Source organism: Eptatretus burgeri, chromosome 12, assembly GCF_056783735.1.
Source record: "Eptatretus burgeri isolate ZD-2024b chromosome 12, Ebu_testis_v1, whole genome shotgun sequence".
Classification (NCBI taxonomy): Eukaryota; Metazoa; Chordata; class Myxini; order Myxiniformes; family Myxinidae; genus Eptatretus; species Eptatretus burgeri.
This window is the reverse complement of record NC_140972.1, coordinates 86,695,873-86,709,858: the sequence shown is the minus strand read 5'-3', so window position 1 is coordinate 86,709,858 and position 13,986 is coordinate 86,695,873. Positions and strand designations below refer to the sequence as shown.

Genomic DNA, 13,986 nt, shown 5'->3' with positions numbered 1-13,986 from the left:
GATATCCGGTCCTTTAGGAGATGTCACATGTGAAAAAGGTCTGCAGCTGAGAATTATAAAGGTTGATTTGTCTAAACATCCTCAAGATGTCTTCCGGTGCATATACTTTAGTTTTGTGTTTTGTTTTGTACCAACCAGGAAATTATCATGGCAAGAGAATATCCACAATTACACTAAGCTGATTCATTCAACTGCAAATATAATTGATCCTCAATAATGTGTGCTCATCTAAATCCATATTTGGTCACAATAATTTAAATCCATATTTGGTGGTCTCCCCGTCTTCTACTGCCTCCTCTTTGGTCTTGCCCCCTCTGCTCTTTCTGTGCTCTGTACACTGCCCCCCTCCCCCAGGTTTCTGCGGGGCACACAGTCCACCATCAACCCCCTTCTGGTGAAACTACCTAAATCCAGGATCACTGCTCACCTCCATTCATTAATTCCTCTTTTTTTCCTGCCTGTGGAACGAACTTCCACATTCTCTTTAATCTCATTCTTCCCTCCAGGTCTTCAAGACAGCTGTTCATCTCAGAACATCCCTAATCTAAAACCATGATCTGTTATACCCTTATTAACCCCACCCCAATCCTTCTTGCTTCCAAATTTCCAGTTTTTCCTCCTGAGAGTTTCCTTCTGTATCCATCTTGTCCACCCGATGCATCCTCTCCTGCCCCTCATTCCTCGCCACACCCATTGTTTGCCCAAGTTTGTCTCTATTTTGGCCTTCAACTCTGCTCTTGGTATTTCCCCCCTCTCTCTGCTGTTCCTTTTGTCCTCGTGTCCTGAACCGTTCAGTGTACTAATACTAGCTCTTCCATGAGCCTCGACTATGTATACAAAACAAAAAAATAATTAAAGGTTATTCAGTTGTAAACATGCATTCATTATGTTGGTGATGGATGAAGTAGGCTGTACAGATACCATTTATTTTTCACTATAAGTACTGCAATGAGTTATTAAACTCGGTGATGTTTCATATTCAGCTGCCAGGCTCTAAAATAACCTTTTGATTCGACAAGCGGTTGATTAAAATTTTCGAGTGGAAGCTGATTGGATTAAATTCTCAATAAAAATTGTCCTTTGTCCTTTGTTTCAGGCACTGGAGTTTTGATTAAATAGCATGTTCTGATAATTAATCTGTAAAATTTCATCATCCACAAATACCTTTGCCATAATGTAAGTGTGGATGATCATTTATTAGTAACCCTGAATGTCTTAAAAATATTTGAGGGTCATTTCAATAACTTGCAAGTTGACTTTGGAATTCAATGTGGGTCTTCACGCTCTAAATTATCCATTATTATACAACTTCAAAAAAACACCTTTAATGCTAGGTGTTTGCAATATCATTAGTAAAACGAGATATCTACCAGCAAATCACCCTTGCCCTGTGAATTTTTTTTCAGACCAACATATGACCTTGACCTTCAACATTTAGTGATAGAGTGTAAATTGTTAAAATGTCCTCATCTCTAATCTATCCAAAAAAAAACTCAACGTCATGAAAATCGGAGGAAAATTATTCAAGTTATGCTCAAACTGGTGTTATTTGTTAATTAGGTCACAATCAGAAAAAGTAGGTCAAGGACACTAATCAAATATCAGGTGCACGACTTCAGTACAGGCACACTATTGTGATGCAAGAACATCTTGGAAGGCCAAATGGTCTTTGAGATTCTGCATTAGCAAAATTGAGCGTTGACAAAAAACACACGGTTTTTTTTTTTTGGTTTTTTTTCAGACCGCCATTTGACCCTGACCTTTAATCCAGAGAGGTATGATGTAAATTATGTGTAAACGTGCCTTGCTCTAGGCTATCTCAGGAGGGCAATTTCGGTCCGAGAGGACAAACTTCAGTCGAGTTATGGTGAAAAATGTTAACATGTAGAATTGGGTCATGACCTTAAAAATTAGGTCAAGATCAAAATAATTATGTCAACCCTGCCAACTATATATTCACATTATTAATGCAAAACTTCACTCTGAAATCCAGCTAGGAAATTGATACAGTTTGGAAATTTGGAGCGTTGAGAGTGCAGGAAGAATTTTTATATATATATATATATATATATATATATATATATATATATATATATATATATATATATATATATATATATATATATATATATATATATATATATATATATATATATATATATATATATATATTTTTTTTTTTTTTCTATAAATGGTGGTTTAGTACATCTCGGGGGTCTAAGAAACTCTGTGGTGCCATAAAAGAAAAAAAAAACTTGGGGCGCTAATTGGAGAAACAAACCCCACAAGAGCAATAAGCCTTCCCTATTCTACAGGGGGAGGCTTAATTATTTTTCCAATTAAATAATTTTCTTTTCACTGTGAAAATTTTGAGAAAAGCAATGTTTTTGTGTTCCCAAAGGGTTTACAAAATATTACCATTGCCACTGTTAGAAATGAATTATCATGTCAAATGTCTGCTACAGAATTAAACAAACAAACTTTATTTTGAGATTATATTGCTGAGATGTTTAAATGTGAAGTAATTACGCCAGTGGCTTTCATAAAATGGTAGGACTGGATCAATTGAACAAGTGTAGGTTCTGCAATGTTGAAACAGAAAGCCACCATCACCATCTCTGGATGCAGGAAACATGTCAAAACGAGAACGGCACTCGGTAGAGCGCATACCTCCACTAGGATGAACGGTTTACATTTTGTATCCCACTGATAGGTTGGATCTGCTGACCTGAACCAAAATCTAATTGGCTTGTTCTTGTCATTGTCCGATAATTCACAGGTGTGTGATAGTTTGTGTGTTTGTGTATGTATTTTTTGTCATGCTACTCCTACAGTTCTGAGCTGATTACATCCAGAGTTGCTACGTAGGATCAGGATGACCCCAAGTAGTGCATGGGTGTGTTCGTATCTTTGCCGGTGATCTTTAGGGGGTGGGGTGGGGGAGGGGGCGACGTATATAAATGTGTATCGTGTGGCGCCGCTTCAGGTGGGAGGGGGTATTACAAGTCCACATCTTTTACAGTGTAGTATTACTTTCCTCCACGTTTATCTACCAAGTTTCATCCGAATCCGTCCACAACTTTTTGAGATATCCTGTTTACAGACAGAGACAGACAAATTGGGGTGAAAACATAACCTCTGTGCACCTTCGGTGGCAGAGGGAACAAATGTACACACAAAGGCACAACAACATGTTCAAAAACTACAATATGCCAACCCCAGGTAAGCCATGGAATCATGAACCAAGAGTAATCGTCAAAAACGAGCAGATGGTACTCATGTACAACCTGACCATCTGCTCAAGTGTGAACACTGAAAACAAGACTTTGGGACATAGTGCTCACATGTAAAAACGGAAGGAGATGTCAGTTACCAATGCCTTAGCCTAAACAAAGTGGATGTTAGAAAAAAAAAATCAATGTCGAAGAACCAGGATCTAAAAAAAAAACTAAGTCGAAAGAACCTGGAAGCTGAGTGCAGACAATGTGCCAGTGTTAGTCAGAGCAACCGGAATGGTAAAGCAGAACCTCATGGAGATGCTGAAAACTATCATGGAAAATATTACAACAAGCAAACGACAAATGAAGGCTCCAATCCTTAAAATAGCTCTTGGAACAAAGGCATGAGAAGAGAACATGTTCTGGTGTTAAAATTCCAAATCACATCACAAATTGTTCTTCCAAGCATGTTCCGAGTAAAAAGAAAGGGACACTTCGATCACCCGAAGGGCTACTTCCACCTTGTCACATCTGCTAAAGGACATTACAGCCAATGGGAGTAAAGATGAAAACAAGCAAAATGAGCAAGTTTCATGTGAATAATTTGATTTAATTCAAGCGGTTGGTGTGCGTTGTGGGCGTCAAATACAATCAAGAAGAGACAAATATAAATGTCAGGCAATGAAGAAGTAAGCAAGGTAGAAAGCAATTTCAAACATGTCTTTCTCTTGGTTTTAACCCTCGCTGCTGAGGAATTGAAAGTCAGCTCACACTTTAATCATACGGAAACAAACTACATCTGACCTTATTCCTGAAAAATTGTATTTATAAATGACAAATATATTTGTAACATTTACATTTATATTTTTGCATCTTGATTTGTTTATGATCTGCAGAATGCCATGTGATCCAGATATATCCCTGCCATTGATTAATCATTGAGATTTCAGACGTAAGATGTTGATTGAAAAACTAGTCAAAGTTTTTACTCAAGATGAAGGTATCTTAATATAATGGAGCTAATGTGTGTACATCTACATATATATATATATATATATATATATATATATATATATATATATATATGTATATATATATATATTACATGGCCAAAAGTATGCAGAGACCCCTTCTAATTAGTGGATTTGGCTATTCCAGCCACACCCATTGCTGACAGGTGTATAAAATGAAGCACACAGCCACGCAATCTCCACAGACAAACATTGGCAGTAGAATGGGCCACACTGAAGAGCTCAGTGACTTTCAACGTGGCACCGTAATAGGATGCCACCTTTCCAACAAGTCAGTTCGTCAAATTTCTGCCCTGCTAGAGCTGCCCCGGTAAATTGTAAGTGCTGTTATTGTGAAGTGGAAACGTCTCGGAACAACAACAACAGTTCAGCCACAAAGTGGTAAGCCATACAATCTCAGAGAATGGGACCGCCAAGTGCTGAAACGCGTAGTGCGGTAAAATCATCTGTCGTCAGTTGCAACATTCACTACCGAGTTCCAAACTGACTCTGGAAGGAATGTCAGCACAAGCACGGTTTGTCAAGAGCTTCATGAAATGGGTTCATGATGTTCGATGAGCCAAAGTTCACGATGCGCAATGCCAAGCATCGACTGAAGTGGTGTAAAGCTCGCCGCCATTGGACTCTGGAGCAATGGAAACGCGTTCTCGGGAGTGATGAATCACGCTTCACCGTCTGGCAGTCCAACGGCCGAATCTGGCTTTGGCAGATGCCAGGAAAATGCTACCGGCCCGAATGCAGAGTGCCAACTGTAAAGTTTGGTCGAGGAGGAATAATGGTCTGGGGCTGTTTTTCATGGTTTGGTCTCGGCCCCCCTAGTTCCAGTGAAGGGAAATCTTAACGCTACAGCATACAATGACATTCCAGACGATTCTGTGCTTCCAACTTTGTGGCAACAGTTTGGGGAAGGCCCTTTCCTGTTTGAGCATGACAATGCCCCCGTGCACGAAGGGAGGTCTGTACAGAAATGGTTTGTCGAGATCAGTGTGGAAGAACTTGACTGGTCTGCATAAAGTCCTGACTTCAACCCCATCGAACACCTTTGGGATGAATTGGAAGCTTTGGGATGTGAGCCAGACCTAATCGCCCAACATCGGTGCCTGACTTCACTAATGCTGTTGTGGCTGAATGGAAGCAAGTCCCCACAGCAATGTTCCAACATCTAGTGGAAAGCCTTCCCAGAAGAGTGGAGGCTGTTATAGCAGCAAACGGGGGACCAACTCCATATTAATGCCCAGGATTTTGGAATGAGATGTTGGACAAACAGGAGTCCACATACTTTTGGCCACAGAGTGTATGCACCTCAAATATATATGCATTGTATAATTTAGAAGAACCAAGTTAACGTGATTTGATTTTTGATCATAAATGTTTGATTAATCTCATCGTAGACATCTCACCAAAAATAAGAAAACTTTTGGAATGTGTATTGTTGGTAGAAATGGGAATTCGGTGGAAAAATTCAGTGCCGAAATATCGTAGTGGATGGAGCCAGTAACCTTGGCAACCGTTAATGTTTTTGATTTTCGAATGGTTTCTGGTCACTATCACAGAAATGTTCAATCACGGGTGAGATATATTTCATTTCTTACAATAGTAATGATATCTCCGACCTCTTAATGATGTCTTAGCTGAGGGGTCAAACAAAAATTCCATACCGAGCGCATCGTGGTGGGGGTTTGAAGTTTGGTGAGGGTGGGTGTATGTCCAATCGTTATTGAGTTTCACACTTGAAGGGGATGGGGGGGGGGTGTTTCCAGAGCCATTTTGTAATGACCTTTTTCATTACATATTAAAATGAGCTGTAAAAGGACTTTTTGGATGTTTCTGGGTGAGCTTTCCCATAACCTTGAATGAGGTTCTGATAAAGCATTTCTCGATTAGCATTGGGTTTCCCGGGAGATGTCACTGTAAACTGGTCGATGGGAGAAAACAAAAGTGACTACAGCTCCGCGAGAAGAGGAAGAAGAGGCTGCAGCAGGAAAACAGGTTGTCCATCTCCATATATGAAACTGAAATGGTTTTTTGTTTGTGACCTCACTGCTTTGAGCTCCCAAAGTTAATTCATGACGAAATTTTCTACAATCAGATTTTTAACCATGATGCACCTAAATAGGCAGTTTAAACAGTTGTGAGGAGGTCATTTGGCCCATTATTGCCACGTTGCACTCCAGAGTTAAATTATTTACTAACATGAGGTAATGGCTTTCCTACAGTTTCACTCCTTTACACCCTGTATGGCCTGTAGACCCCATTAGATCCTTTACACCCCTTAGACCCTTTAATACCCATTTAGTCCCTTTTGACACTTTTCAGACCATTTGAACACCTCGGACCGCTTTTACTCTTTCGCCCTTAAACCCCTTTATACATTTCGACCCATTTAAGACCCTTAGACTCTTTAAACACTTTAGACCCATTTATGACACTTCAGACACGTTCTTGACATTTTAAGACCCTTAAGCCACTTAAGACCTCTCCACACCCTTAAGAAAACTGAAAGATTCCCCTGAAAATCATTTTTGATGACGTTTTCCGTACACCATTCGCGTTGCATCACAAGTTGCGATGACGAATCGAAACTGATATCCCAAAGTAAAACTAATCTGGAAAAGTGAAATTGAAACTACTGATATATGGATCATCAAAAGGGAAACCAGAATGAAATGTGAGAAAATTGAATGAAAATTGCTGAAAGGAAAGCTATGGAGAGTATAAAGAGCGGCGGCAATTTGGGGACTGAAGAAGCGATGTGGAGAGGATTGGTGGTCAGTTGGCGTGGAAAGAACTTTGGTGATCTTCCATCAGGTGATGGGCCCAAAACGTACCAAAATTAGTTTCTCAGCCAAGCTTTCATAATATCACCCTCACTCCCAAGTAGTACTTCGGAGGTACAACAAGCATGGATTGAAAATCTTCGCTGGTGGAATGAAATGAGGTTGCCAAGGTTAACAGCTCCACCTTCTGCAATATCTGCACACGATATATCATATACATACATACATACATATGTACATACATGAGAAATTTCAACTGCCATGTACTGTTTTGCGATTCTGGGTGTGTCAGAGGAAGTTGCTTGAGAAGAATGTTGAGGAAATAGAGCAGCAGAATATGGTGCTGAAGCTACAACTTCAGCGGTTTCAGCAGGAGGTAAGAAAGGCAGTGGGAACAGCACTTATTTTCCTTTCATCAATTGCTCAGTCTTCCTGTTTTTATGATGATGTAATTCTGACACATTTTTGTGCCCTTAATTTCCAGCTCCCAGGGCAAGACCATCTTAATGGGGAGAATTCCATCTCCTTCAGGACTTTTCTGTAAGGCAAACTAATTCATCAAAATTTACCTGAAATGCATTATTAATGCCATAGTTTTGAGGTATTTTGTTGGATATGTCATCTCAGAAAAGGAATACTCGCATGGAACAATGCCTGTCAGCAATCTGATCATTGAAGGATATAACAGCAATTGCATTAATAATGAGAAGGGCACTCGGTAGAGCACATACCTCTGCCGCGTAATGCCTGATTCAGTGGAACATATCGGGCCCAATAAGTTTTTGAAATTTTGTGTTATACAGTACTGTGCATTGTTTTTAGCCTTATCTCTCAATGGTGAAGAATCACTTCAAAAATTAAAAACAATCTCGTGTCTGCATCCACATTCGGATCTTCACCAAAATTAAATAAATTCATCCTTTTCACAGACCGATGTTCACCAAGTTTTGGCCGAATCTGTCCATACCTTTTTTTTTGAGATATTGTGCAATATAACGTTTTTGGCCCCATCTTTCAATGGTGAAGAATCAGAGAATATAATATGTAAAAATATAAAAACCCAAAGTCCTCAACTGCCCCCCCCCCCCATCAAAAGCCTCAAACACCTCAATCCCAACTCTGTCCCCTCTCTGCCCATCCCTTCCCCCAACTTAACTCTGTCATCCTCTCCTACTTTCTTCTTCAAGTCCTCAACTGCCCCAGACCTCCCTTTTCCAACTCCATGCATCCCCCACCCACAACTCTCTGTTTTCCCATCCCCATTTCTTCCTGTTCTTAAAAACATTACACAGAGAACTTTGGTGGATGAGAAGGCCATTCAGCCTATCATGCCTGCGTTGTTCCAGTCCCCATTTGATTATGAACAATGTGAAAAGTAAATAAAGACGGAACTTTAAATTCACAATCATTATAATAATGTAAGAATATAATATGTGATAACATTCCAAAACAAGACAGCATCCATAAAATGGATGGAGTTGATGCTTATTGTCTGATTATATATTAATAGTGTTCGTTGTATTGCTCCATTATGTTTTAGGACATCAGAAACACACAGCGCTGGAAACTCCTACCCTCTGCTCCGACTCACAGGAATAAATGAGTGAAACTGACTGCTGCTCTCGGCATTGCACCATTGAAGACTACACTGCATACTGTGCTGCATTCTACGGGTTTTCATGGACACAGCTAATATTTACCAAACAGCTTCGGCCTTTTTCTATAAGTTTATTTGCTTTCCTGACATGGTTGTCTCTAAAAAGTCATTCATTATGAAATGGAAATTTCATAAACAGAATTAATACTTATGTAAACACATAAGGAATGTGACTTTACGCTGCATCGCAATTACAAATTCTGAGAAATCCAGGAAGAATATTGTTCAACACACTATGGCATGATCCTAACTGATGGGGCACATACAGAATAATTGTTTGATAAAGATCTGACATTTTAGTACATCTACCTTTACATCACATACGTACAAGTATTTCATGCATGCTTTCTAATCCACACTAGTTGTCACATATATTCACCATAGACAAGCTAGGAATGCAATTATGTTAGATATCAGGAAATACATGGCATCCCAATTTTATTTTGTACTTGCACTTCATGTTCTCAATGCAAATTGACTCATGTATATCTCATGTTGGCATGTGCCTGAAGCTCAGAGCTTTTACATTATCACAGGCTAGTCAAGGACATGAGAAGACATAAATGTACTTTTGCATGAATCACAACAACATTTGTAGACAATTGATAGATCAACACAGAATGTAGGATTTGAACACGTGATCTTGGCGTTGCAGTTACGCACTCAAATGGGAATGCGAGCTAACAGGCCAATTTGACTGAACAGTTCCAAACAAGTATCTTAGCACATAATTGCTGCATTTATTACCATGGATATTTTGTTATCATTTTCTACAAAATCGCAACCGTTTTATTTCGAGCATATTACTACATTTCGAGCAATCCTTTTAGTAGCCATTGAGGGTGAGTCAGTAAGTGAAGGAACATCAGAAAGGTGGAAATATAAACTACATTTACGTATTCACCCAGTAAGCAAATGATATTACCACCTCTTACATTTAATCCCAACAAAGCACTAATAGGCCTATATGCAGTTTTTATCTCTTTCTTTTTCACCATTTCCAGATATCAAAGGAGCTTTATACTCCCATTCTTACTCCTAATATGCGAAATGATTAATTATGGCCAATCGTTTATGGAACAAACATTCACTAAATACCCCAAAAACGTTACTACGGACTATATTCCCTGTACATGACCCATATGCAGTATTATCTACAATTATTGAGACAACGTAGGGGTAGGAGGGGCAGAGAAGTGAAAATGGTCTCTTCAGATTTGTTTTTAACTGCAAGACCAAAAATCGAAAGTTTAGAAACCGATTTAGGAGTTGGGCTCAAAAATAGTTATTTTAAATATGAATCTTATGAACACTTTATGGGCCTTGTGGTATTACTTCAGAATAATAAAGGATTGCCGAATAGCCAGAGTATATTTTATTCTTTGAAAAATATGCGGTTTATTGGAAGTTCATCAAGTACAGCAAATAGAGTAAAATAAGAGCATCAAGTACATGATGATTTTTAGCAGAACGATTTGATGGGAAGCTTTAACCCATCATGGGAAGATGGGAAGAAGGAAGGAAGAAGTCCAGGGTGATGACTTAAGTAGATAAGCAGATGCAAGGATGGATTATGTAAGTAGTTCTGATAAAGGGTTGTATTGTATAAGGATTGGATGGACAGAATTGACTTGATTAAAGGATGGAGGATGAATTGAAGAAATGAACAACCAGATGATGGTAGATGAGGCAAGTTGATTGACTGGATTTAACATATGGATTGTATAACTTGGAAAGACGTTTTTCAGATGTATGTTGAGCAATCAAAATAGATGGATAAATCGATTGGATTGATACCTTGAATTCGTGAAAAAGCACGTAAAGTTGAAGGTTGGGGAAGGGGGGGGGGAGTGCGAGAGTATGGAGAGAATTGATTAAATGGTTGACACACTAGAATATGCATGAAGGGGAGAAAAATGGATTGACTATGTCGAAATCAAAATGATGATCTAGTGACTGCAGTTAAACAGGAGATGGATGGATTCATTGATGTCAATGTATTTGAATAATTTAACGAAAGGATTAAACATGTTTATAAATGAAATAGTTGGATTAAATGAATGTATGACTGGAGGTATAAGAAGAAGAGTAGATTGTAACCACAAAAACTGAAGAGTGGAGTATCATTTGAAGTTGCATAAACCTTTCAAAGTTAAAAATATATATTGTTGTGGGCTGGGGTCGGTGGCGAGAACAACCACGAGGTGGGGAAAGCTTGCGTCGTCTCCCACCAAGCTCCCCGGAATTGTAGGCCGTCGCTCGGATAACTCCGTGAGCCGGCGGGTCATCTAACCGAACGTGGACGCCAATATCTCAACCGCATAGCGAAGGTCTATTTGTCTATAACCAATTTACCTAATTAACTACGTGATTTCGACTACCGGGGAAACCACGCCCTTGACACGTCTTGCTCAAACCGGGTCATACGACTGACTACGGTAGAGTTCCAACTACCGACTACCAACTCCGGTTCGGGTGCAGCCGAGCGGAAACCGCCAAAGCCAAATTAACGGGTTATCGGGATTAAAACCCCGCCTAAACTCATATCCGAACCATGCTGGACCAGTTCAACAAGGGACGTTCACGAACTGGGAACATTTCCAACAAGTTTTATTTACAGTAAATGAAGACACAAAGCAAGACTTAACGCAAATATGCAAGAAGTATTTACAATGATCCAAAAACACTTATTCAGTTCTACTTAAAGAAGGGCCCACACGCAGACACACACACAAAATGAAAAGAAACCTAGAGTCTTTATTGGACCCTCGCAGCCATGGAGACAAGCTAGGGGCCAGAGTTCGTTGGTGTACCTGACCGTCAGACGAAGGGCGTGCTCCGTGATGCGGCACCTGACAATGGTCACTGGTTTGGTCCCCAGTTGCACATGTGGGACTCGAGGTTCGTGGTGGAGCTCGGGTGGTGAATGGCCGGGGTCCACAGAGGGGGGTCAGGGTAGCTCTTCCCTTCCTCGTAGAGGGCCAGCAGAGACACATTCGCCACCTCGACGCCCACCAAAAACTCTTCAAAAGAACTTTTAAAAGACTCTCCAAGACATCCAAAAAGACCACCCAAGACCTCAAAAAGACCCTCCAAGACCTCAAAAAGACCACCTGCCTCAGAGAATGCTTGGGAATTTATAGACCTCCCTCAGTGGGGAGGGGCTTTGGTGAACACACCTCACTGTCCACCTCTGATTGGACAGGTCCTACGGCCAACCTTTCCGGGGCGGGGCCTTGGCCCCTGCCGCGAAACCCCAGCCAGTCTTCCACGCGGGTTCATACTTGACGAGTAACAGTATTAATGTTGCACAGGCCGCCGTGCAAGAGTTACAACGTTTGTGGAAGGAACGTTGGTGGAAGCGGCAAGGAACGACTGCAAGACCCTGCCTTGGCAAGTCAGAGTGCTTGTAGACAGTGGGTGGGTAGTGGATCGTGATGGGGAATGGAATGGTTGTTGGTTGTTCATTGGATGTAAAGATTTAATAACCTAACTAAAAAGAAATCGCAACGCATGCCTTTGATTCTCCCACTAAACAAAAGGAAAGGTATCTGACTACACACATACTTAACGACATAACTGACTTTTGGGACATCTGTATGTTGAATGCAAATGGTTTTCAGATCCGTAACAATATACAGTACTGACAAAATCAATTTCTGCATGAACCCTGCAAAAGAACCAGGATAATTGTGCATCCATCTGTGATGGTTCAACAATAAGTCCATAGCCTAACATCGAAGATGAAAGTGTGATCTATGAGTTAAAAGGATATAATTTTTCAAAGGATTATAATGTTGAAAATTCAAGTGTAATTTCTTTTTTTTAAAGAAAATGAATAAATAGATTGTTCAAGGTAGTCACTTGCTTTTTATGTCAGATTATGAACCGGATGATTGCCCTTTGTATGACTTATTTACTTTTTTTTTTTAATCCACCCCTTCAACCAGTTGCACTGTGCATTTTAGCAATACGAACTTGAATGCCACAATAGCTACATAACTCATTAATTCTTCTTTGATGTTCCCTTTGATCCCCTTACACATGTATCAGAAACCTAAACTTAAAAGAACTTCATATATGCATTTTCAATAATAAAAGGTTGAAAATATTGAATTTTTACTGCATCACCTTCATCTTCAAAATATGTCTACGGTTTGTCATTTACACTATGAGGGAGATATTTTCTGTTGGTCTGTCTGTCATTGTTGCTGTTTTTTCTCAGAGATGGCCAAACAGATCTCAGTCAAACTTTCAAAGGTTCATCAGTGAGTGCCAGGGAGTGTTTCTGCCAAAAAATTTGAAAAAAAAGTTTGGATTTTTTTTTTGGGGGGGGGGATTTTCTTTTAAAATTGTTTTTTGTGCTTAAGCCTTTGTCACTATGTGAAAGGTAATACTAAATGATCCCCAACCACACTCCTTTATTCCTTTGTGGGTGTCAGGAAGTGTTTTAGGCCCCCACAATTTTTTTCAGAAAAAAACCAAATTTGAATTCTTCAAAATACCTTCAAATAATAATTTGGTTTATTTTCATCAATGATCTTTGTGACTCTCCTGAAAATCCTCCTTATCTTTTTGCTGAAGACCACCCTCTGCCGGACCATCTGTCATCCCTCAGATCAGCAAGCAGCAGCAACTTTACTCTGCAGATCTGGATAAAATCACAAGCTGGTCCAACACGTGGAACATGTCCCTTCAATCCTGACAAATCTCACCCTCTCACTATGTCTCTCCAAAAGGACCGCCTGGAACCCCCCCCCCCCATCTACTTGCTCAACAATCCTCTCTTGAAGAAGTCCTTTCATTCAAGCTTCTGGGTCTTACTATCTGCCATGATCTTTCCTGGGAAAGGCACATTTCCAAGCTGGCCTCCAAAGCCAGTTGCTGAATGGGCATCCTCCATCGTGCAAAGTCCTCCCTTGGCACAGCTGAGCTCCTAACCACATACGAAGCTTTCGTCCACAGCCTGATGGAGTACTGCTCTCCCCTCTGGGCTGGTGCTCCCACCCCTCACCTTTCTCGGATTCACACTGTGGAAACCAAGGCATTTAGGATCATTGGTATCTCCTGTGGTGAGACTGAGCCTTTATGTCTCTCACTCTCTCACCACAGGCATGTCGGTGGTCTTTCTGTCTTCCACTGTCTCCTCTCCGCTCTCGCCCCCCTCCCCTGCTCTGTCTGAGATATGTCCCCCCAATATTTCCGCATGGCACTAAGGTCTGCCAGCAATCTTCTGGTAAAACTACCAAAATCAAGAATCACTGCTCACCTTTACTCTTTCATTCCTCTTTTTTCCCGCCTTT

The 13,986-nt window shown here is 40.3% G+C and overlaps 1 protein-coding gene across 4 annotated transcripts in view; it reads left to right on the top strand.

The window, feature by feature from the left end:
- Positions 1 to 12,799, top strand: part of LOC147016045 (uncharacterized) — a 57,638-nt gene extending 44,839 nt beyond the window's left edge. For all 4 annotated transcript variants that reach the window (XM_085848726.1, XM_085848727.1, XM_085848728.1 and 1 more), the window contains 3 exons: positions 7,319 to 7,402; positions 7,511 to 7,566; positions 8,567 to 12,799. In XM_085848726.1, the coding sequence (XP_085704852.1) occupies positions 7,319 to 7,402; positions 7,511 to 7,566; positions 8,567 to 8,633 (207 nt within the window). In that variant the 3' untranslated portion in view covers positions 8,634 to 12,799. The remainder of the gene's footprint in view (positions 1 to 7,318; positions 7,403 to 7,510; positions 7,567 to 8,566) is intronic.
- Positions 12,800 to 13,986: the final 1,187 nt, after the last annotated feature.